At 40.2% G+C, this 25,910-nt stretch overlaps 3 protein-coding genes and 1 long non-coding RNA gene across 5 annotated transcripts; 2 read left to right on the forward strand and 2 right to left on the reverse strand.

The window, feature by feature from the left end:
* Positions 1-109: 109 nt before the first annotated feature.
* On the reverse strand, positions 110-18,330 carry xkrx (XK related X-linked). 2 transcript variants are annotated; one of them, XM_056383245.1, is made up of 4 exons: positions 18,202-18,330; positions 10,791-11,826; positions 2,900-3,159; positions 110-1,956 (listed from the first exon to the last, which is right to left on the reverse strand). In XM_056383245.1, the coding sequence occupies exons 2-4, from the start codon at positions 11,144-11,146 to the stop codon at positions 1,094-1,096; spliced, it is 1,479 nt and encodes a 492-aa protein (XP_056239220.1). In that variant the 5' UTR covers positions 11,147-11,826; positions 18,202-18,330; the 3' UTR covers positions 110-1,093. The 2 variants fall into 2 exon arrangements, with proteins under 2 accessions (XP_056239220.1, XP_056239219.1); XM_056383244.1 differs by lacking the exon at positions 18,202-18,330 and having other exon boundaries at positions 10,791-11,838.
* arl13a (ADP-ribosylation factor-like 13A) lies at positions 15,961-20,878 on the forward strand. Its single transcript, XM_056383246.1, has 10 exons — positions 15,961-16,042; positions 17,345-17,452; positions 18,051-18,121; positions 18,229-18,481; positions 18,612-18,717; positions 18,876-19,081; positions 19,202-19,310; positions 19,745-20,018; positions 20,107-20,223; positions 20,335-20,878. The coding sequence occupies exons 1-10, from the start codon at positions 16,023-16,025 to the stop codon at positions 20,388-20,390; spliced, it is 1,320 nt and encodes a 439-aa protein (XP_056239221.1). The 5' UTR covers positions 15,961-16,022; the 3' UTR covers positions 20,391-20,878.
* On the reverse strand, positions 18,339-19,285 carry LOC130173772 (uncharacterized). Its single transcript, XR_008828491.1, has 3 exons — positions 19,173-19,285; positions 18,806-19,013; positions 18,339-18,443 (listed from the first exon to the last, which is right to left on the reverse strand). It is a non-coding gene; the product is annotated as an uncharacterized LOC130173772 (long non-coding RNA).
* A 1,409-nt stretch (positions 20,879-22,287) lies between the features above and the next one.
* Positions 22,288-24,828, forward strand: tmem35 (transmembrane protein 35). The gene is made up of 2 exons (XM_056382120.1): positions 22,288-22,524; positions 23,409-24,828. Exons 1-2 carry the CDS (start codon positions 22,405-22,407, stop codon positions 23,772-23,774), a joined length of 486 nt encoding a protein of 161 aa, XP_056238095.1. The 5' UTR covers positions 22,288-22,404; the 3' UTR covers positions 23,775-24,828.
* The last annotated feature ends 1,082 nt before the right edge of the window (positions 24,829-25,910 follow it).

Consider the following 25,910-nt stretch of genomic DNA (forward strand, 5'->3'; position numbering starts at 1 on the left):
AAATTTTCCTCTGCTGGTGACGTCACAAGTAGGTTATACAAAGTTTTATTGTTTCTGTAATGTAGTGTAGTCATGTTTTCTTATTCACGAATAAGGGAAGGCAGGAATACATGTTTAGTCATCAGATTATTTTATTTAAGTTTCAAGTAATACAGCAGCAGTCAAGGCACTGAACCAACTGTGACAAAACATTACGAGATAAAACATAAAAAATAAGCAGAACGTGAAAGCACAAAAATAAAACAGAAGCTCATTCAGTGTAACTACTGTTGTTAATGCATCATCAAATGTAGGTTTATTGTTTTTGTTTTTTTTAAGGATACACACCTGAAAGTCCCTAAAGGTTTTGTAAGTCTTTCAACAGAATATTTTCACTGACTTTTTTCACGTGTTTTTGTAAAACTAAAAACAGTTTTTTTAAATCTTTTTTTTATCTATTTATTTATTTTAAATCAAGGCAACCAGTCTGGATAGTGAACAACACAAGGCATCATTCATCACAGCAGGTTTATGCAGTTGGGTATGAGGAAGATAAATTCTTCTTCTTACCTTTTCTTGACCTCCTGCTCTGTGTTTGTTTTTTAAGTCTATGTAGTGCAGATGCAGAAGTGTGCAAAAGGGGGGGGGGGGCTTTCATAGTGTGAAAACCATGAGAGGAAGTAAACTGAGGTTGTCCCGGTAAGTCGTCAGTCTTTTCGGGCACTTCAGACTCACTTGGCACATTTCCCACACACCTGGCTCAGTCCTGTACCTGACCCACTGCTGCTCTCTCAAGGCGGCCTTTGTGCATCGCTGCATTTCTCAACATGCTACATTCTTTGGCACACCGGGGCCTCGTGTTGCCCTAAGTGTACGTAACCATCCTGAATGAGGACATCAGGATTTAACCTGAATCCCTCTCACGTGAAGTTCAGTGCACTTGAGAGAAAAGGGGCAAACGTTTGTTCTCTAACACATCACCTCATTTACTCACAAACATAAAATCATCTGGTTTCTGGGCACCCTGCAGAACCAGCATCATGCCTCACTAGTCCCACAATGCATTTCTACATTAGAGAGCTTGAGTTTTTCGTAATTCCATAGAAAGCCGCTCTCAGGCTGCTTCCATTATGTCGTCAACAATAGCGGTCTCTCGCTCACCCAGCTGACTGCTGTTGGGGTAATGAGAGTTTTGGGAGTCCAGGAGCTCCAGCGGCTCCTCTGGTGCTAGCACCATGGTGGCAGCAGTGGAGTACGAGGTCGGCGGCCTCCCTTGCCTCCCCCTTCCTCCCCCAGTCCCTTTACGACAGCAGACGCAGTGAAGGCAGTCGTGGACGTTGTACTTGAAGAGGCGTCTGCAGGGGTGGCAGAACTGGTAGAAGAGCAGCATGAAGAGCACGGCCAGGCTGTAGCAGACCAGCAGCTGGACACACAGCAGCGGGGCGCACACGTATTCATAGAAGTCCGACTTGAAAAAGTACCAGAGCGTGATGAGGAGGAAGTTCTCAACAAAGCGTCCGCAGTAGTAGATGGCCAGGTGGTCCCAGCGCTGTTTCCTCTCGATGAGCTCCCGATGGGAGAGGTCTAGCTGCACCGCCGACCAGCAGAAAACGTTGATGCAGGCGTAGAGCAGTGTGAACATACACAGCACCACCGTGGTGCCCAGCTTAGAGAAGTTTTTCTCCACGTTCTCAGTCAGCGAGCCTTTCTTGGCCCAGAACTCAGCCCAGGGGAGGAAGAAGAAAAAGAGCAGGTTAGCCATGCCGACGAGGATCACCCAGTGTGTGAGCGCTGTGCTGAAGAGAACCAGAGCGGTGATCCGGGTGGCGATCTCCAAACCTCTCCACATGATCATGCACAGGTAGGCTAAAGGACGCAGCCGTACCTTGTAGTCATCGTATCTGATCTGGATGGCCAGAACGCTGCAGACCAGAGCGCCATATATGATGGAGATCAGGGTGATGACCATCAAAGCCACTGTGAATACAGACACAGGTCACCTGTTAACCTTCATTATATTAAAAGCAGCACATCACTGCACTTTAAATAATGTCTAAATTTTGTAAATTTGTAACTTCTGCTGAACAGTGGCCATAAGTTACAGGTTAGAGCAGGTGAGCACTAAAACAGAGGAACAGTCCCACAGGAAGTCAGTGACCTGAGGTCTGATCTCCTATATACAATATCCATGTAAAGTTTACTAACATAAGACACCAGTAAGACTGTAGCAGCAAAACTGAATTGAGCAAATGTGTTTTAATGCTTATCAATTATTTTTTATTTCTAAGAAGAAAAATGTGTTATTTTCTCTTTCAAAAGTTACACACACTCACTTTAAGGAGCTTGAGTTAGAAAACTCCTTTTAAAGTAAAAATTTTTTTTCTCATAATTCAGTTCAAGACAATAAAATGTAAAAACTTAGTAAGGAAAAGTAATTATGAAAAAATATCTTCATGCATCTAGACAGTATAAGCTCCTCCTGGCTATCCTATGCTGCATCCATCGACTTTTCCTAGTGTTTCAGTTTGACATGACAGCTCTCTTCCACAGATCTCAATCTCAGTTTTATCTGATATCTTCAAAAACAAAATACAACTCGACAGACACTGCCTTCTTGATACTTGTGAAGAGAAATACTGAAAAGAAAAGAGTTATTATGAGTTTTATGAAGTTATAATCTTACACTTACTTAACTGCATTTACATACACTATAAAACTGGCTGTGACATTTAATTTTATTTGTACAGTGTTCACTCAAAATGATGAGTCACTGTCTTTAAGAGCTGCTAACCTCACAGAATTTAATCTTTTAATTAATTTTGTATTTTACCCATGCCAAGAATATAAACACAGTGAAGTGGTGATTTTTTAAGATACAAATATAATGGAACAGCAGCATTAACCTATCGATCATTCTTACATCTCACAGGGAGGAAATATTTCTCCTGGATGGTGGCGTAGAGCTGGAGCGTCAGCTGAGGCGTGGAGCCCAGAAAAGCCTGAATGACTGCGGTGCGTTTGAAGGCGTTCCTGTGAGTGGCCAGGTTGCGCTCCGACTGGCCAATCTCCAACTCCATGGGGGTCTTCTGTCCCTTCTTCAGACTGATCTTCCTGGAGATGGTGACATACGGCTCCTCCTTTTTACCCGCCTTGAAATAGACCACCAGAGCATCGAAACACCTGAGGAGGTGAGAGCAGAGTGAGGCGAGAGTGGAGGAATATTTTCACACCAACAGAGGGCAGTGCAATGTTATGTTAAAGTTACAGGACACCACACTGGGACATTAGGGTCTTGTTTTGAACATCAACATATAATCATAAATCAAAGTGAATATGCAAGAACATTATAGTCGACAGAGCAAACAAAGTAGAATAAAGCAAAGTATCAGGTGTAGAATATCAGCAGTTTGTTGTTGGAGCTTGTTTTCAGTGTAGGAATTTAAAATGACGTTTTGGATTATTTTTCTTAGACACAACATTAATCTAAGAAAGCTTTTCTCATGTGAGGAATCCAACATAAACAGACTTGTCTTTGTAATTACAACTACACAAACACAAGCACAGTAATGAGGCTCCACCAGAGGGCAGTCAGAAGAAAGAAATCACGGTTTCCTATGACCTGAATGGATGAAGTGAAAATCTCTGGGTGTGGTTCTTTTTAACGTTTGCAAGGTAAATGCTCTCTGTGTTCAGTCGCAGGGGGGAAAACCCACACTATTCACACAGGATGGAAACATGTTTTTCCAGTTTCACAGTTGAAAAAAGGTTCTGTTCAAGAACCACAAAGAGGAAAGTGTTTCAATCTTATACAAATATTGGGGATTTATGGCAAATTGAATTGTTTCTACAGTTAAAACTCAACAGTAATGGAGGATAGTTATTCAAATAATTTCAGAACCAAATAATCAAAATATTACCAACCAAATCAAGCTGCAACAAGGAAACTGACTAAACTGGAAGTGCAAGGTTTGCACCTGCCAACAACAAAATGTCAGCCATTATAATCCCTGAATAATGCGTGACCTGAAACTCAAAGCGCTGCACATCTGCACACAAACCCAGCCCTCTGAGGATTCCCCCTGCTGCACTAAATCTAACATCACTGTGCTGGAATGTTATCTTTTCTCTCCAAAACCTCCAACTTTGGACATTTAACATAGACGCTCTGGAATCCCAAATGAATGTACTTTGTAACTGCAGGGTTCAAGTATGTGCTATGCCTGACCCTGCAGAGTCAGCAGTCAGGCAGTTTCACACACTGTTGCTTCAGCTGCTACTTACTGTAGTTCTGACTCACAGGGCCGTGCTTCCACACTGGTCCCTGAACTGTGTTTGGCTCAAATATTTAGAGGGTGGCAATGGAAATCTTGTCATTATTTGCAAACAGGCTCTTATCTCTACACAAGCACGCACACACACACACACACACACACACACACACACACACACACACACACACACACACACACACACACACACACTTACAGTGTATTCATTCCCAGACTGATAGTCACAGGCACATGAGGGCAGCACAAAGGTTTACAATGGAGTAACAGAAGTCAAAAATTTACTGAGATCTTTCCCTGGAAATCTGGCAGCACAATGGGCTGAGGACGAAGTATGAGGGTGCTGAACTGGAGCCAGTATGCACTTAGGATTCTGTAAAGCAACTGAGAGGCAGACTGAATTTCACTTAGGGGAGAAAAAGAAAACAGCAAGACTGGTGAATGCATTAGCCAAGAGAATCAATATGCTCACTTCCATGAAGGGAAACACGAGGGGCTGCTGCTCTGTATTTGCAGTCTATACTTGTTATCTGTTTCCTCAGTGTGATGTTACAACAGTACGGTGACACAAACGTGACCCAAGAAGAACTTGTCTTTAACTCCTGTCACAACTCAAATGCTGATATTCCCCCGATTTAAAGGCAGCAGGGCATTCAGGAAATTCTTTCGACAGCTCTTTAGCAAGATCATCCTGTTTTGGTCTCTTGGGATTACCACATGAGGCTCATCACGCTCTCCAACACGGCCTCATCAGACTGCGGAGAGTTAAGAAAACAGAAAACAAGAACCTCTGCGTGCCAAGACCGGTCCAAGCTGACAGAGTAATTATATAGTTTTTGTCCTTGCTTTGGGAGCAGGATCTTGTACTTAAAGAGACAAGTCAAGACAAGGTCCACCCTGCACCAGATAACCCTGCCACCCCCCACCCCCTTTCATGTTTCCACATTGACTGCCTTTCACATTTTCTTTTGGTAGACTCCAACTGAAAACACAACACACAACTAAAACAAAAGCTCTTAAAAAATTTTCTTTTTTAAATATGAGTAAAAGTTTCCCTTTTGATCGCAGACATAGGATGTTTGGCTGTGGAGCGACAGGATCAGCAATTACACCATCCCTAAGTCACACAGGAAAACTCCCATCTGAGCCGAGAGGGAGCAGAGGTGATTTGTTTACAGCAGCGCTGCACAGAATAAGATGAGCTGGAAACAAACCAGAGCAACAGAACAGAACAAAATTAACTGTAGTCTCCTAACAATCTACTTGGCTGCATTAAAAGCATGCATCAGACACATTACAGCTCAGTGTGACAGATGATGACTGCACAAAGATGACGCGGCAAATATTGTGGCATAGGCTCATTATATTAAAAGCTGTTTCATTGTCATGGCTGCTTTAAATCACTGGCCTGAGCAAAGCTTTGTTAGGTGGAGGGAGACGTGTGCAGGATCATAAACCAGTGTGCGGAGCTGACAGATGCAGCTGCTTTTGGTTTTAGGTGCTCACATTTTTCAGCAGGTCAATCCTTGGTTGGCATTTTGTATTTTTTTTTTTTTTTCGCTTGCTGCATCCAGGCTCCTTTAACAAACTGAAGCAAACCTGTGGACTTCAAAGCTATTCAACTCATACTTCATCAGACTTCTCTCGACTTAAAAATGCTCTGAAGGGTAAGAAAGCTCCAGAGATCTGAAGAGTAGATCTGAGATGGCTGCGGTACAGAAACAGGAAGCACATGTTCTGGGCAGAGTGTAAAAAATATCACTGATACATTAACTGAAGCAATATAAAAATATACTTCGGAAATAGGCCATTTTAGCATACTTGTGTTTGATTAGATTAGATTCTTTTTCTTCCATTTGTCAGCATTGGGAAAAAAAATCAAAGCTGGATTTAGTTTGTCGTCACATCTTCTACTATGTGTCTGCACTCCTCAGTGTGCTGCACTCCTCATTAGATTTATTCATCTGATGTACGTAGTCTCCCAGCAGCTTCCTCGCTGCTCCAGTTTAGTTTGCCTTTTATTTCATGCTACTGGATACTGGATATTAAGGATTACACCGAACAGAATGAGAGTTTTTCAAAATTAATCAAAATATAGAATTACTTATCAGAGGCTTTTATTTTAAAGAATGAACATTGGGGCAGGAGATTGAGCATGAATGCGATTATTCATCATCAGATCAGTAGAAAAGTTGCTCTAAAATGTTACAGGAGTAAGTCGCTTGATAATAATTACACTTAAACTTTCAAATGCCAAATTAAGAGCAAAACAGTTCTTCACTGACTGCGAAAAATAAGACGTTTAATAAATGACTTCTTCCTGGTTACAGCAAAATGTAAAAGGCACTTTTAAGAGCAACTTAATCACATAGAGAAGGAATAATCAATAAGAGATATGGATTGACCCAACATCTGTCATATGTGCATACCTAAAAAAAAAACCCCTCATAATCTATTCAGTGATTATTCTGTAAGAACATACAAAATTAAGAGCCAAGGGATAAATAGTCTTTAATCTTAAGTTTGTCAGTAGAATAAAAGTGAAGGACTTTTACTTTTATCTTTAACTAGAGTCCAAATTTTTACTTTTCGCAGTTTGATGGACACAGCCTCTGATGTCTTCATCTTCTGACCTCGCCTCCACTGCAAGTTCCTCTCATCCAAACTGTGCTAAGCTATAGACCACACACTGACATGGAAAACTATATACAAACTGAAAGGATGATTTTGCTTTCAGGCAACACTAGACCTCAGAGCTGCAGGGGCTCTACCTGACTCCTTTGTTTGGCTCTATCTCTAATAGTAATAATATAGCCTAATAAATAATTATATAGCCCACCTGTGGCTTAACCCCGATACCATGACCTTGGTCCAGTTATAGTGGGAACTTCGAATCTGTGGAGTGGTCCAGCTCACAAGTTAACAGTCTACATGCGTTGTTTTGGCGCTTTTGCTTTGAGTCAAAACAACACATGTAGCGTGTTAACTAAGCATCAGGCAAACAGAAGAAGAGATTCTAAAACAGCGCTGGAGATGGACAGGACATACACTCCATAAACCTGCTTCAAACATCATAAGCTAATCTCTCAAGTGGAGCTGCCACGGGAAAAGAGAGTGAGTCCAACCATGAAAAACATGGTGCCGAGACGTGAATGTGGATGACACGAGGACGGGCCACACCTGGGGACAGCTGGAGAGGTCGGCTCAGAACCAGGATACTTGGAGAACATTTGTTGACGGCCTATGTCCCAGGAGGGATGCAGTGGTTTAATAGTAATAGTAGTAGTTGTTTCCTGACAGTTATCACTGCAGGTAAAGCAGGAATGACACACATGAGCCTTGAGTTGTGAGAAGACAATGACTTTTATCTGTTTTGATTCACTGCTCATAAAGATGAAGATAAGATCATTTCCTGTCCTTTGAAAGGAATCACAAAGGGGGCCTGTGCTTCCTCTGTAGCTCTCATAGATCATTATTTATGTCTTTTTATCTATATCTTTATTTCTATTTCTGACAGCAGTTTTTTAAATATATTCAACTGTTATATTTTAAGCTGAGCCACAAATCGTTTGAGTCTTTTAGCAATACTTTGTCCTGCAAGAAACCTGCACCTGAAGCCAAGGCTGAGTTTCTTTCCTTGTAAAACAACACACCCTTCAGGTAACTCTGCCACTGTGACTGTAAATTCAGAGCAGCACCTCAGGGCGGGCTGTTGACAAATCAAAGTTCAGAGAGAAAGTATCAAGTGTAGATTTGAATTTCAGAGGTCTGAAGCAGGAGTCTACGCCTATGGCTTCCTACATGAGTCACGCTTCACCAAACAGGTCTATCAGCTGAGAGCAACCTACGCTGAGGAGCAAGCTGGCAGTATTCAAACAAACACCTCCCTGAAATAGACCATGCAGACTTGTCTTTTTGAGACCTACACTAATTTTCTACTTTTTCTTAAATTTTCTGATTTGCATTCCCAGGAATAAATCCAGCTTTGTTATTTCTATAAGCCTTTCCAGAAACACCTACAACCTCTTTTGACCTCACTCCTCCTGTTCCAGCCGCGCCTCACTGGTCTGCAGCACTAAGGCCTTTGGGTGCCATTATCCTCAGATGAGGTCATAACAACGGAGTGGCGTACATGCCATAATTGTGAAGGATGTGTTACTAGGGTGGATGCCAGCTCTGCAGTGTCATTTGACAGACTGGTTTTAGAGTCTAGACTGCAGGGGGATTCAACTGTGATCCAGAGGATGTGACCACATCTTCGAGGAGACTTCAAATTAAAAGCAGGAATATTACAGGAATAGCTGTCTGTTTTGAAATCTAGATCTATTATACACTTCTGATGATGTGGGGGTTTGTTACAATCAATCATCCATCCTCTTCTACACAGTGAAAAGGCTTTCCACATGGAGTGTGATTCGGTTAATAACTGGCCAATCTGAAACTCTCATTCAGTGCTAAAATCATCATGAAAAAATAGAGAAAAAACATCCATCACAATTTTGTTGGGCTGAAGCTGATGCTTTCAAATGTCTTGATTTGTCAGATCAAATGTCAAAAACCTCCAAATGTTCATTTTAGAGAGTGGAATCAGGTAAAATTTGGCTTTTTCTTTTCTTTTTCTTTCTTTTTTTTTTTTTTTTTACTATTTTGGCTTGATTTTCAAATAGTAGCAAATGTTTTTTATAATAATTTATTTTTTCTGTTAATTAACTAATCGATTAATTATTTCAACTCTAGTCAGCATCTTACCTTTTAAAAAAAAAAAAAATGACAAACTACTGTAGCACCATGTTAGCTCTCAAGGTCAGTGTAGTGCTTTTAAACACTCAGAGATTTTCAGTCTGTATCCCAGTAACTGTACTGCACTGTAAACAGAAAATGAAAGTTGCGTGAGGGATAGAATAAGAATGAATCAATAAGATGCAAGACTACAGATAAGGATTTGATTATCAACCAATCTGTCAATCCCATTCTCAGTTAATTGCTTTGCCTCAAATAAAACAGAAAATAGTGAAAATTCTCATTATATTTTTCCACGGCTCAAAGTGATATCCTAAAATCCTAAACCAAACCCAAAGATATTCAGTTTACTATCATGTAAGACCCACAGAAGCATCAAATACGACACCTGAGAAGCTGGAACCACTGAAGGTTTGGAATTTTTGCTTGAAAAATGACTACAGTTATCAAAATGGTTGCCAGCTCATAGGTGAATCATCTAAATGGTGACGCTCTGCTCTAATCCATATATTGCAGCATCACGTTAGATCTCAGAGATCACTGTAGTGCTTTTATGCACGCAACACAGACTGCCAATTTGTTCAAGCAGATGCCAATTCCCATTAACTTCTCTGCACTGTAAATGTGAAAGTGGAGCCTGCATGTCCAATAAGAATAATGAGAATGAGATACAGTACATGAATAGTAAATATCTATAGGGACAAATGTCAAAAATTCAAATCAGTCCGTTTGGAGAGATATGATCCTTCTGTGCTTTTAAATAAACTGGTAACTGTGTTTTTGCATGGTTTTAGGACATTTACTACAAATGAACAGTTTTGGAAAGTAAATACATTTAAAGTACTATACTTAACTAAGTTTTGGGGTATTTGGACTTGAGTATTTCAGTTTTTTTTATATTTCTACTTATACTCCACTACAATTCAGAGGCAAACAGTGTGCTTTTTACCTCACTACATTTATGCATCCATCATCCATACATCCATCCATCCATTAGATACCACTTATTCTTTAAGGGGTGTCGGGTGGGCCGGAGCCAATCCCAGCTGACACTGGGCAAGCGTACACCCTGGAAAGGTAGCCTGACTATTATAGGGCTAACATATAGAGAGACTTCACTACATTTATCTATCTACGGGCAATTTAGACTCGCCATTTAACCTAACAGACTCAGTGAGAACATGCAAACTTCGAAACTGAGAACCTTTTTGTTGTGACGTGGTAACCACTGAAGCACCTCCAGCAGTGCATAGGGCCTACAGTACTCAAAGCTGCAACATTAAAAGGGATGTGCACATTAATGCGTCAATAACTGTACTCTAATTGTGTGATATACAGCAGACTGAAAACGTTATAGGCACTTGTTTAGATCCTTATCCATCACACAGCACCATCAGAGTGGTGTTGTAATGGTCCCAAATTCATTGTGCAGCATAACCACACCCCCCCCCCCCCCCCACACACACACACACACACACACACACACACAGCCAGAGTTATGAAGAACTATTTTCAGAGACAAGAAGAACAAGGGGCCCTGATCTCAACATCATTGATTCAGTCTGAGTAGTGTGGTATTACTACTTTTACTCAAGCAAGAGATCTGACAACTTCTTCCACCTCTGCTGCAAATCAAAGCCACAAACTGCTGGTAAATACATTAAAATATCTAAGGAGAATCTGGAAAATCACCATCAGTAATGCAAAGTGCCACTGTAGTAAATGGTCATTTGACATGCAAACCATGACCATGCCTTTGTGTTGCACCACCTGACCCCCACCTACCTGATGACGGGGCCGAGCAGCAGCAGGTGCAGGAAGAGGACCAGAGGCCGGTCCCGACCCAGGTCTCTGTGAATGAACGTGAGCGCTAGCTGAATGAGCACAGCTGGCAGCAGCATGAAGACGATGGTGAAGGCCATCCAGATGACATCGTCGGTTTTGTGGTACATGCTGCTGAGCACGGCGGCGGTGACAAACTCAGCGCAGTAGAGCACGGTGGCCAGGACGACGCTGAAGGGAGCATGGGCCCGGCTGTGATTGACCACCAGCATGACCCCGTTCTCCGCCACCGAGGAGTACTCCTGCGGGTCTATGTCCGAGATCTCCCGCTCCTGCTCTTCCATAACCACTTCACACATGATATTATTAAGTTTGACTTGAAAGCTGAACTGCTGCGTGAAACAGTTCCGACGTTGCTACAGGAGGTTGACGTGAGCTTGTCTCGCCGTACTGCGTCTCCAAAACATCACTTTTAGTAATTACTCCCTTTGATGCGCCGTCTCTCCCAACTTTCCACCAAGTTGATCATTGCTGGTTTACCATTGTATTCTACTTCACTACTCGGCCACGCCACTGCTCCACTAAAGGCAGCCTCTCACGCCCACGGGCTCTCTTTTATTGTCTGGTATATCGTCGTCGTACGTGGCGATACGAGCCTGTGTGGCCCGTTTAAATCCAGTGGAAACTACCGTTACTGTCCGCCCGCGCGCAGCGATCCCGGCTCTGTTGTTGCACCGTCAGTGTTGTAGAAAACGGGAAAGTTCAGCCCTGTCACTCCAGTCAGTTCATAACAAAAACTCAGCACAGGCGTGACTCGGAAGTTACGTGTTGCCAGAAGTTTGAGTACGACTGTTGCTCCGTGTGAGAAACACACCGAGGGTTCATCCAGCGGTAGAGTCTGACCGCGAGCCGTCTCCCTGTCGGCATTCTGTTGCTGCTGCTCGCAGCTCGTGCGGTCGATCCGTTGATGCGCTGTCAGTGACACAGCTGCGTCAAGTCAGCCAGAAACACACAGCGACACCGGAAATGAGGGCGGGTGCTGTAAAAGTAAAAGGTTTTTTGAGCTTTTGTTAATTTTGAAAGAAGTTGGCTATCTGTGAAATAAATCAACACGTAATTTTAATCAAATAAAACAAGTTAAGTTAAGCAGATAGCAATAGCACTGGATGCAGAAAAGTAAGAAAATTGTTGGCGGGAAGAACAGATTTTGGGCCGGTAGCTATTCTGGAAATAAATACTCATAGAAGGCTATAAATATAACACATACTGTGGAAAAGGTTGGGGTACTAAAAGTAAAGTGATGATGCTTTCAAAATGTTTTCTAATAAAATGTATTGATGTATTAACTTCATACAAAGTGCATATAAACAGAAAGAAATGAGGGCTCAGTGGAGGCTACACAATTAATTGCAGGACCTGTTGTTCTTCTGGTTGTATTAGTAAAGTGTAGGCCAGGTTATTTTCAGCAGCCCTACATGTGGAATCTTTCAGGTCACTGTGACTTTGCTCACTGCTACTACTACTACTACTACTAGCCTACTACTACTACAACAACAACAACTACTACTACTACTACTACTATTACTACTACTACTACTACTACTACTACTACTACTACTGCAAGAAGAGGAGTCAAAGTTGAAAAATCTCAGAGGCCTCTCTTCTGAGTCCATCTTAAATAAACACAATAGTCAGTCAGAAAAAGACAGACTTATTGTGAATTGAGGGGAACATCACCACCATCCTCTCTGGACAACTTTTGCCCAATTCACTACTACTGATGTAGTGAGAAATTAGAGAATATACAGTGAGGAAATACACTGTTGTTCAAATACATACTGTATTTGTCCTATTCAAATTGAAGTGCTGTGGAGGGCGAGCATAAGGAGATCAGTTTCTCTGCACTTCCATTTTTAGTTTCCAGCAGCAGGGTGGACTTGGCCTTGTTGTAGTGACCTGCAGGCCTGGGAGTGAAGCCGTTGCATGAACAGGTGCAGGCAACACACACATACACACACTAAATCAGCTATTGAAACGTCACTCATTCTTCTCATTCACTTTTTACACTGACATTTCCTCATTATAATACTATTTGTAAAGGGTGCGTGCTCATTAGAACACATTAACATTTTGTGATCCAGGTGAAAAGAACCAGTTCAATGTTTGTTCAGCTACTTATGCAAACAAGGATTGTCTGTTTGCAAGGCGCATGAGAAGGAGACAATCTGCAGTGGCTTATCAAACATTTCCACTTCAAAACTGTTCTCTGCTTTGCTTAGGTTGATGTCAACATGAACTGTCACCTTAAATAACCCCTGTCCTATTTTTACCAGAAAAGAAAAATCCATTTCTGAAGGAGATTTAACTTCCACTATGGTAGATGTATGTACAAAACAACAAAGGGAGTTTTCCACTACATGGTACAGTTTCAACACAGCTCATCCCAAAACATCCTGACCTCTCGCTGTCTAATCAGATCTCATCTAAGTCAGTGACACGAGCTTGGCATTGTGAAAGGGGTCGACACAACCTACGAAGACTTGTCATTACTAATGCATGTGTTTGGTGAGGCAGTGGCGTGGGTCAGTGACTTCAGTCTGCAGAGGCTGTCTGCTCTGTGGAGACATGGGGAGGCTGGAGACAGAAACCTTATTACAGCGCATCAGGCATGCCCTGTACATTGTGTTACCAGCCAGTGGGGTCAGTGAAAGGGTGCAGTGGCTGTCAACAAGACTGAAATAAATTTTTGTCCTCAATTTGTTTTGAACTAGGGTTAGTATTTTGGGAAAAATGCTTTTGCTCTCGTGCAAAGAATTAGATAAGATACCACTGTAATGTCTGTATGAGGAATATGAAGCTAAAGCTGGCTAGCTTAGCATAAGGACTGAGAGCACAGGGAAACAGCTAGGCTGGCTCTGTCTAAGGATCAAACAAACAATAATATCTTAATAAGTGAACTGTAAAGATGCTCGAAGGTAGATTTTTGTTACTGTTAGTTTAGACAGAGTCAGTCTAACGGTTTCCCCCGTGTTTCCAGTCTTTATGCTAAGCTAACTGGCTACAGCTTCACATTTAGCATGGTATCAATCTTCTCATGGAACTAACGGTTACTGTCATTACCTATTAATCATTCAGTCTTCAAAATATCAAAAAATAGTGAAAAATGTGTCCATCCCAGTTCTCATAATGATGTGTTCAAATGTCTTGTTTGTTTTGCCCAACAGTAAAACCCAAAGAAATTCAGTATAATATGATATAAAATGGAGAAAAGCAGGAAATCTTCATATTTAAGGTTCTGAAAAGAGAAATACTTTTTTTTCCATTTTTGCATAAGAAAATACTTTAACTATTAATTAATTATTTTTCTCTTGATGAACTAATCAGTTTAATGGATTGCTGTAGCTCTACTCGTGTATCTCTTGGCAAGAAAGTAAACAAGCCGATTTCTCAAATGAAGCAAACTATTCATTTAAAGAGTGTTCAAAGCAAAGAGAGGATGAATCGATTATTTCTTCTAATCTAACTCTAAAGCAGTCTAAACTGAAAATGAGATTGCAAAACCAGCAGTCAGGGGTTTGCTGAAACATGTTTGCAATGTGGAGAACAGGAGGAGATGGGGGTGTGGTCCTCAGCTGCTGCTGTTTTTGCTCATGTGTGGGGGTGTTTTGTATCTGTGTGTCGGTGTCAGCTGACACAGGGCTGTGGTCAGAGTCTGGGATGAGTCTACTCAGCAGATGAGGACAGAGCCTGATTGGATGTTGGTTTAATGACATAATGAGATAAGGCCTGCACACAAACCACTGCTCCAGCTCTCTGACTGCTGTCACTAGACATTTATTTTTCTTAGGTATAATTGCATTACAGATGTAGACGCTCTGCTCCTCAGTCCAGTCTCTGTTTTTTACAGATTCTCCTACGTAAACATTCCTGCATGAAATTAAAATTAATGTGGATAGATGCGTATAGAGGCAAAACAAACATAAATAACATCAGAATAGACTATGAATAAACTCAAATTTATATGAAGCGGAAATTCATCCCAGCCTATCAAGGACTAGAACATAGAGGCATTATATTATTTACAGAGACTGTATGATGTACAGCAGCCTCTGGCAGTGAAAACAGATCCTGTGAATACAAGGCCATCTAGTGGCTAATGCTACAGTACATGTGTTGTAGTGAATTATTGTATTAATAACATTACATAATACAGCCTGTTGATCCTCTATAAGTGGTAGAGTAAAATATCCCTCTGATATACCTCTGGTCCTTTATCCTGTTTTCCATCTTCTCAGTTCCTCATAAGTCATTTTGCATGGCCTTATTACTGTGTATTTTTAGATATTTATTAAGGTATCAATTCCTGGCTCCATATCTAATGTTTAAGCCCATAGTTTTGTTAGTGTTCTTTATCCTTTCGTCTTTCATCTATTTCGTGTGTGCTGAGGTGAAGAGCTGCTGCATATCATCGCTCTTACTGGGTTAAATGAAACTGAGTTGAATCTGAATCTTAATTGAAGAGTTCAAGTAGAGCACTACTGTGCCTTAAAATGAACTATTTTTACTGTCATATGATTATAGTTATCGCTAAAAAACAAAGTTTTCATATTATATTATCATCTTTTATTTGGAGCACTCTGAAATGTGTCTGTGTATAAAATGTGCTATATAAGCTTGGCTGCGTCAAAAAGAATCATTTCCTGAATACTGAATACTATGGCAGCGGTTGTTTGTTAATTATTAAATCACCAAGTCACATCTAAACCAATTAAAATGTATCTCATAAGAAAAAATTGTTCTATAGTATTTAGTTCCAATTATACCTGTAGACTCATGTCACGTACACACGTTGTGTGACACCCAGGCCATAATCATAGTTATGATGTTATTATCTCCCTGAGTAGCTAAAGTGGTGCAGCCTAAATCTGCCCTGTTTGCTGCCACTTTCAGACATCATCAGGAAAAGCAGATCACCGCCAACGTCACAGATCACACCACAAGACACATTTAGTTCTCCTGTATGGATATGTGCACCTTGCTTTGGTCTAATTAAAGAAGAACCACGCCATCCAATGGGGTCAGCGATGGGCTCAGAGGGGTCTGGGATTGGCTGAAATACCAAAACATTTCCCAGGTACCTCCCACATGAGGTGACCAAAGGCTTAGTGTGAGCCTGATTAGTTTCGTAGCTGGTGGGTACAAGATGTTAGTAGAGACGAGCACCCAGACAAATGCATGGACATAGACATACTTCTGTAAGTACCCCTTGAATTTCTCATAGTTTTTTTTTTGTTTTAATTTGCACACATAATTTAGTCAGTAAGTGGTGTCAGGCACAAGTCATTTAGTGCCCACTGAATTAAAAATGCTTTGTTTAAATCCACTGATTCATTGCATCGTAAGACCCATGTGTACCATTCGCTTGTTGTTTGTGTGTATTTAGACTGGCACGGTATTATGTGTAGTATTTTTTAGAAGTTATTGTAGATATATTTATAAATTGTATTACTTCTATTAATAATAATAATGATTAATGTTGTAAAATTGGCATTAATGATTACTTTGTCCATTAACTATTTAAATCAACAGGTTTTTCATGGCCATTATTAATTCTTATTGGGATTTTGATTGTACTTTAAATCTTTTTACAAGTTTACTGGATTCCTTGTGCTTAATATTCCAGTCTCTCATTTCATTTATACTTTATGAGATCACTAACATCAATTTAATCTTGTATATTTACTAACTATAGACCAATACTACAAAAAAAGATTTGGAACAAATCATCTTAGTAAACACTATTACTGCAGAAAAGTTTTTTCTTTTTACTTCCTCTGAATGTCTAATACGCTGCAATTTCAAAACATTCTTCTCAAACTCTTACTTACACTATAGCAGCATAGTTACACTATAACAACTACAGCCATAATAAATATGGGTCAGCTTGTGAATCACACTGTAAAAGCGAGCCAATCTAAACTGGCTTTAGCAGATTACAGACCCTGAACAGATGCACTGGACAAAGGACTGAAAGATCTGCTGTTTTTTCTAGTGCATGGCCCGTCTACCTCAGACACACCTGCTACATGTGTGTTACAAGCCTTGAGAGGACGACTCATAGCTCCCTGTACATGGAAGAAAACTTTTACTGGGCTCACACAGCAACAGATTATATTATACAGGCAATGTCAAAACAGGGAAATATTTATGGCAACATTTTTATGGTCCTTGATTTTGACTGCTGAGAAATTCTTTTTCTTTTTTGGTTCTAATTTATTATTAATCCAAAAACGGTAGAAAATAAGATTTGAAATTAGAGTAAGACAAAGAATTCAAGACTACAGCTAATTTTAGATTCTAGGGAGATAGAGAGAGACACTTGGCAGTCAAAGCACCACCTGGATGTCTGACCATCTGTAAAAGTCTCCTAAGCTCACAGGAGACAGACACAAAGCATCTTTGTGCCGGACCTGGCCATGGCCCCTGGTGACTCACCAGTGTGTGCGTGTATGTGTGTCTATGAGTGAGTCATACTAAGGGTGACAATCTGTTTGCAGGTACCAGTTCCAGAGAAGATGGTGGCCTCTGTGCTCACCTCAAGTAAACATGTTCAACCTGATGAGCAACTGCTGCACCTGGGTCTCCAAAATACAAGAACCCATCAGGTAAAAAAAATGAGAAAAGAAAACCTTGAAAGATACTGATTGAAATGCATAAGTCTAAAAGAATGATGCATTGAGCAATACATGTGCTGCATTAAGCAAAACTGTCTTCAAAAACAATAAAGAAACATTTCATTAAAAAGTTGTGTTACAATATTTTACCAGATAAAATACTGGTGTTGTTGGGTGAATCTCAAAGAAATTAACATTAATTCAGAGAATTATTTTGTCTTTGGTATTTAGGAATTACTTACTTTATTTGTACGTAATGTGCAGTTCACTGATGCCACCTGACATGATTTCGGGTTAATGCTAAAATTTGCAGCTGTCATTTACACACAGTGACCAATTTATTAGGTACACCTTTACAATGAAATGCAATCCTTTTCCTAGGAAGCACATGATTTTATGGAGCACATGATGTTCAGTTTTTCCTGAAATCATTAGAATTGTATAAATTCTGTTGTATGTTTGTTATTGTATGGCAGTTGAATTTGTTTGCATTAGATTGTACAGGTGTACCCAATAAATTGGTCATTGAGTATAAAGCTATTTGTTGCTTCTTCAACTCAAGTTCTGTCCTGTATATACTTCTCTACAGGAAAGTGACCATTCTTGTGGTTGGTCTTGACAAAGCAGGAAAAACATCCTCTATCAGAGGGCTGTTAAGAGGTAATTCAACAGTATTTTTCCACAGTATTTCTTGACAACTAATTTACCAGCGTATAATAAAAATATTAAAAATAGTTAACCTGTAATTTCATGCATGTCTTCTTCAGTCCCTCATGGCGTGGAAGCAGGACCCACCCAAGGCTGTGTACGAAATGAGCTGAGAGTGGAGAACTACCTGGTCACCCTGTTGGATGTGGGAGGATCGGCAGAGTCAAGAGGAGGCTGGAGGGACCTCTACGGAGAAGCCCATGGGATCATCTTTGTGGTGGACTCCAGTGACCGACAGAGGATAAGGGAGGTCAAGGATGTCCTGGCTGACCTGCTGAAACAACCGAGAGTGGCAGGAAAACCAATATTAGTGTAAATATATTCAACTTTTTTTAAATGTGATCTGACATCATGCAAACAGTGCCCTCTGGTGGCTGATGAGGAAAATCACAGTAATAACAGTAAATCACTCAGATCTGTGCTGAAACTTTTTCGGTTTCAGATTGGCAAACAAACAGGACAAAATGAACGCTTTGCTGGGAAGTGAGCTGATTGAGATTCTGTCTCTTGAGAAGCTAGTCAACCAGAGCCGCTCTCTGTGCCATATTGTAAGTACTTCTCTAAAATTATAATGCAAACTGAACAAAAATAAACCTCTTGCAGATACTTAGACTAGATTATATAAGGCAGACAAACCTCCTGCCAGAGAAGCACAGAACTGCAGATATGCAGGCAGACAAACTCTCATTTCTCCTTTCCCTCTCAGGAGCCTTGTTCAGCCTTAATGGACCTGCGACGCTGGTCGGACAGAAAGACTCTACGAGGTCTTCGCTGGCTGCTACGCGCTGTTTGTCTGGATTATCCTGAGCTGTGTACTCGTATAGGCCAGGACAGCAAGAAGCCTCTGGAGCCAAGAGAGAGGGAGAAGAATGGGAAAACAGAGAAAATTCGCAAAAAATCCAAGGTGGAACGGTAAGAAAAGCCTCCATATTCAGAGAATTATAGCTCAAATGCTGTGCAGGTCAACATGATTGTTTGTAGAAAAATAGAGCTACACACTGACCTTTTATGTTAAATGTCCTTTCGTCTCAGAATGAGATCCAGCAAGTCAGATCTTCGCCAGGTTCATCGGCCCAAAGACAAGGAGAAAAAGAGCCGGGGTGAAGGAAAGCTGCAACCCATTCGAAACATGCTGCAGAAGGTCAGGGAAAGATCTCGCATTCTTTTCTACAGAGTACACAGTTCACTGACTTTCTGTTATTATTGTTCCACTATCATGACTTGTTGGTATAGATGTATTCACCTTACTGGGGCTGAAACTAATGATTATTTTCATTATGGATTGATTATTTTCTTGAACAGAGAAAAGTGTCCATGGTTGAGGATTGATAAAACCAGCAAATAATCACATTTGATAATTTTGGCATTTTTCTTGATGACTGATCATTCATCAAAACTGCTGCTGATTAACTCTGTATCGATGTACCAATTAATCAATTGTTGGAGCTCTACCCACCCACTCTACCTGCTTATTGTCATAACTGTAAAATCCCCTGCAATTATGTGATATAAAATGAATGTTACACTAAATAAATGAATAAATAAATGTTGAGTTAAACTCGCGTCTTTTCCCAGGAATCTACACTAAAAAAGAAGCTCAAGACAAAGAAGAAGAAGAAGCCCGTTAAGGACAAGGAAGGTGACAAAAATGGAGAAGAGGCAAAAGAACAGGAGGAGGAAGAGGAAGGTGACGGTAATGAAGGAGACCAAGACAACAATGCTCATAGAGAGAAAGCCAGTAGTGCCCTGATCCCACCAAAAAAAGGCAAAAAGAAAAGCAAACCAAAGGTGAAAGAAGAGCCTCTGGACATACCAGAATCGCCGGACAATGAGGAGAAGCCACTAAAAGGTTGTAAACAGTTATGAATGGCCTATATTTTTGGGGTCATTTGCTATTTAAGAATGGAAATCTAATATTTATTTTCTCTTATGTCTAGCTAAAGGAGAAAAGAGGAAGAAGAAGAAAGTTGTGAAAGTAAAAAGAAAGAACAAGATCAACACAGAGGAGATGCCTGGAGCTTACTCTCAACCTGTGGACCTTTCTGCGACCTTGGGTGAGCCTCATCCACTTCTTCCATCCACCAATCAAATACAGTAACACTTTGGACTCTAAAAATGATGAAATCCAGACGCATGTTTAAAAAGATGACCCTGTCTCCTGATAGATCTTTACCGAAAAGCAATACTGGCTCTGAGGGAACGTCAGGATCAGGGACAGTGAGAGAGTCCTGGTTGTGTCCTGCCAACTGAGTGTGAGGATGTGGTCCACAGCAGTAGTATACAACACACTACATCACTTCACATTCTCTCAAACACTTCTTCTCACCAGGGGATGGCTATGTCTTTATCACTTTCTATAGACTTCTATAGACAGGTCATTTCAGACCTAATCCCTGAACCTTTGGAGTGAAATTACAAATTCCAAAGTGTAGTGAAGGACAGGTCTGCATAAACATGTAATCATAGAAAAATAACATTAATAATATAACATTTTAATCAGTTACATTTAAAAATAAATGTGTGTGCTTGGCCAAAATGTTTAAGTTGTATAAATCTATGCAGTTTTAATTGTAAGGGGAACATGAATTTTGAACCTAATTTTTTTTTTATGATTATTTGAACAATTTCCCAGCAATGATCAGTGCACTGAGCAAGGAACCATTGTTGAAGTGATGATCACATCTATGAAATTGTATAATAAACATTTTGTCACTACTTGCATGTCTTGTGTGTTTACATACAATACATACAGCAGCAGCAGGTATTGTTAACAGCAAACAAATATTTGTGCAACAAGTTATTTAGATTTAAACATCTAACACAGACAACAGATGAAGAACAAGATTGTTTATCTGAAGTTATACTCAGGAAAGATGGGTTCTATTCTGTCAGATCTGTGCCCTTTCATGGCAGCCTTCGAGTCATCTTCACCATCTTCCACAATATTTCATTTATATGGAAAAACTCTGTACCTACCAAGATGGGTATTTACTGCTGCAGCTTCTGGGTTTGGCAGAGGCATTCTGAAGTTTTGTCAGTATTGATTGTACTGTCCTAGACTTTAGCAATGACAAAGATTTTTTAATTAAGTAAGATAAACATAATTTTGTGGTTTGTTGAGTGAGATTTGGTGAAGTTCTGTTGAAGCTGTTAGTGTCTCCATTACTCACTGGTGAATTGCTGGCCTTATTTTTCATTGTAAAGTAGGTGGGGGTGTCCTTTTAAAACGTAACATAGGAAAACAACAGATTTCTGTCAGGCAATAAAGGACATCTCTTGTTGTTCAGGGTTTGTTAGTCTATTAAAAATAGTAACTAAAAACTAAAAATAGGATGAGAAGATATGAGCTGGGACCTACCAGGGGAAGATTGATGACAAACACCACCTGGGTAAAGACCATCAAATGCATTACATTCATACTTCTAAATACTGTATACTTCTATTTCACTGTACACTGCTCTGGTTTTTACTGAGAGTTTACCGAAATGTGCAAAACTGCAAACCATTTTTGTTGTTGTGCTGCCTTGAGACATATGGGCAGTTGGGAACAAAATCTATCTGATTTTATTTTTTCTTTGCAGACATAAGAAAAACTTGTCCTCATTTCCCCAAATCATCCTGCTTGGGGACATGGAGGCAAAAATGAGCTGCTTTTTTTCTTTTACAGTTTTTCTTTGTTGGAGTATGGGTATTTTCCTGCATTGAGAACCTTTACTTTTAAAACTTTACATTTTCCTAACATACTATGATACCTAAGTAACACTTATTATTTCATGAGTATTTTTGGAGTTGTAGTGCTTTTATTGAAGCTAAGTGTCTTTTTACTTCTACCACCACTGCAGACCAGTTGATATGCTTTACTACCAAACTAATTTAACAAAGTGTGCCTCTAGCTGCTGGGGCCCCTGGGGTTATGCTGTCTTCGCCTGGCTGTTCCCGCTTTTTAGAGACGGTGTATTGTAGTTATAGAAGGTAAAACAAAAACCTACCGAATACTGTCAAATGCATGTAATTGACAGTCGAAATGAACGTGTAACGCTGTGTTTGAGCTGCTGTCAGGCTACTGCTGGATGCAGTGCAGAGAGAGGGGGGGGGGGGGGGGGTCCAACACGTCGCCATTTTTGTGGTTCAGCCAGAAGCCCATCCTCCTCCTCCTGGTGCATCTTCGCCGGGAAACCGTCTGAATTTCATTCAACTCAGTGGGAAGCGACAGGCTACATGCACGGTGCAGAAAGATGGCCTCACCAAGGACAATAACTATCGTGGCCCTCTCTTTTGCTCTGGGTTTGTTTTTCGTGTTTATGGGAACCATTAAGCTCACCCCGAGACTAAGCAAAGATGCATACAGTGAAATGGTGAGTAAAACGCAACGATAAAGTGTGGGGGGTAAAGGCCATTGTTCTGTGTTGGCTGCAAACGAGAAAGGCTCTCAGGCTCAAATAATGTGTGGAGATGCTGACCTAAATAGGAAAAGATACGGGAAATGAAGGCTTTAGATACCGACTTGATCTTCTAATCTGCCTGTGTGAAGCTTTATTTTCTCATTGAATAATCCTGTATCTAAAATGTCAAGACCTCCTGCATTGCCTTTAATAACAGTTAGCACACAGGTTGGCCTGTATGTTTTAAGATAACCCTTCAAATATTTCCGTATTATCACAGCTAATATCCATGAAACCGTATGGACACATAAAACAAAACCCGAAATGTGTCTGCCTGTAGCTAGTAACGTTGAAACCGGAATGAATAATGAATGACTGAATGCATTTTCTTAACACATGCTATAATTTAGCTTAAAGATGATGTTTGGCTCTACGTAGCCCATTTAAATATGATGCATTTGCTAAGCTTCTCGTTTAATTTGAAGAGCAACTTCAGAGCTAAAGAGCAATGGCGGCGCATTCGAGCAAATTCTCTGAGATGCACTTGCTGATGATGAAATGTCCTAAGTGCAAGATGATGATAGCTGGCATGCAAAATACTAACTAACAAGCAACGAGGATATCTTCCTACCGTGTATGTATAGGTTTATAGGTTTTCTTGAGCCAGTTAGCAAGATTAATTTTGCAACCAGTTGTTGTACAGTGATGAAATAGAAGCAGTTGAATGTTTAACACTTGAGGATGGTGACCTTACATGTTCATTAAACAGGCTCACTGAAAGACACCCATGGGTGTTTGCATGACCTTAGTTAAATGTTGGCGATATTAAAAAAGATGTTTGTACTTTTTCCCTGCAGAAAAGGGCATACAAGAGCTACGCCAAGGCATTGCCAGGCCTGAAAAAGATTGGGATCAGCTCAGTTCTGCTTCGTAAGATCATTGGCTCTCTGGAGGTGGGCTGCGGTGTGGTTCTCACCCTCGTGCCAGGCAGGCCAAAGGATGTGGCCAACTTCTTGCTGCTGCTGGTCATGCTGGCTGTCCTGTTCTTCCACCAGCTAGTAGGAGACCCCCTGAAGCGGTACGCCCATGCTCTAGTCTTTGGTATTCTGCTCACCTGCCGACTTCTTATTGCCCGCCAGAGTGATGACCGGCCAGAGAGAGAGGACAGCAGAGAGGAACAGCACATGAATGACCAGGAAAAGAACAAGGTCAAGCAGTCTTAAGATCTTCTTCCACTTTGGTCCGAGCCACAGCAAAGGGAACCTGGTGCGCCTCTATGGATTGTTGGAAATTAATTCAAATTTTGAAGGAAACAGTCACTTCCAGTAATAAAAGCCCTCACACATCCCCCGTCCAATCCAGCTGGCTGACTGATTCCTCTCACCTACTCCTCTGCACTCTTAATGTGAAACTGAGAACTCCTGATCCATACATCCTCTACATAACTGTGGACAATCATACCTGTGGAAACTGATGATCTCAGCTCATTGTCACAATAGTCAATCCATTTTCCCTCTTTATTTCAGTCCAAATGTGTCTGTGTTTGTGTTTTAACTCAAGTGTGAATTTCAATTATGTTGATTTGAGAATGCTATTTTTCATGAAAGAATCTTTGTAGCTCGTTTTTCTAATTTGTTTTTATACTGTAGGTATGAGAGACTGATAATTTATGAATTTCGGTAGTTCAAGCATGTTTCATTTGGTCAAGACAATAGAACATAAACCAAAAGGAGCACTGTTGAAAGAATTTTGTACTAATCATACATGAACTAGTATTACATATCCACATCTTATTTTGGTGCAGTGTTATCAGAAGGCTATTTTGGAAAGAAAGAATATATTAATCTTTGTTTCAGTTTTCCTCTCAATAGATTTGTGCAGAAGTACGCATGAAATCCTTTTTCCTGAAGTAAAATAAGCTGAATAGCCTTTTTCCTCCTTTCAGTTCAGTTATAACATTGAAGTTGTTTTGCTGGGAAGGACAGCAAGTGCTGCCTCAGGTGTCTGCTGCTAGCTTGCACAGCAGAACATAACCAAATCAATGAAGTCTTTTTGCTTGTTAAAAATGGAATTTTACCTTTTGTAATTCACAGTTGAAATCTTAAACCTATCCACTGTCTGTTAACGGTTCTACTCATCCGTTTGGTTTTATTTTTCTCTGTAAAGATATAAAAATTATTCCTTTTACAGTTTTGCTTTGGGGATAAAACTCTGTCAGTTTTGAGATTTCACAATATTTCTGTAAATGATGTACTTAAAATAAAGAAATGGAGGTAAGACTGACTAAATATTGTTTGTTTATTAGCACTCTTACATCTCCTTCAAAGTTAATAATGAACCCGCCCTTAAATTTGCAACAATGTGTTCTGTTGTGGGATTTTTGTGTTGTAATCTTGTTATACAATTTTAGTCAGTCCCTGTTTGCTTCATATTGGCACACTCCTTCACATGAACACAAAGTTTCCTGGTCCCAAATATGTAGTTGTCCTCATGCCCTGTAAGGGATTCCTTGCTTATCTTATTCTATGCATTTCAGGTTAATCAGTTTTGTGAACAAATAATAGAAATCGTATAATGTAGCATGAAATTAATGAAGTTAGCGAAAAAAATTTGGGGGAAAAAAACCATGATAAAATGTTATTTTGCTATAAGATGATTTCTGATAACAGAATTTAACATGCATTTTCTGGGAAAGGGCTGTAAAACTATAACCTAAACATAGGAAAACCCATTCTTAATCATAACCCTACATGGGCGGAAAAGAACCAGTCCTAAACACCAGGGGTGAGGGGACAAACAGTAAAACTCAGAAACAAGGGTCTTGTTATGTCTTTGGCCCTCAAGACAAAATTGGAGCATGAAAACTGGACTGGAGGTCAGTTACATCTTACTGCTTGGGGAAGGTTAAAGGGCACAGTAGCCTACTTTTAAAATTATGTACAAAGAACTAATTGTGATGTTGTTTTTGCAGAACAGCTGGACCAACATAGAGCAAAAGGTACATTTTAACAGAGAATGCTTCCTAGTTGCCATGCCTGTCATTTTCAGACCACTTGGTTTTATAAGATTTGGAGGGTTTATAGTTTTTCTTAATTTTCAGTTATAGTACAACAAATATTTGGGGGTTTGGACTGTTGGTCAGACCTTTAAATATGTTAACATGGGCTTGTGATTGACATTTTCCCTATGATCTTATATTTATAGGCCAAATGATTAAGCACCACAAACAACATTCACAAGAAATCTGGGCTGTGACTAACTACTGTTTTCATTATTGATTAATCTGATGTCACTTTGTCCAACTAACTGTTCAAACCCCCCCAAACTCTGTGTAATAAGACCAACAAACGCAGCAAATT

The sequence above is a fragment of the Seriola aureovittata genome, chromosome 8 (assembly GCF_021018895.1).
Source record: "Seriola aureovittata isolate HTS-2021-v1 ecotype China chromosome 8, ASM2101889v1, whole genome shotgun sequence".
NCBI classification, from domain to species: domain Eukaryota; kingdom Metazoa; phylum Chordata; class Actinopteri; order Carangiformes; family Carangidae; genus Seriola; species Seriola aureovittata.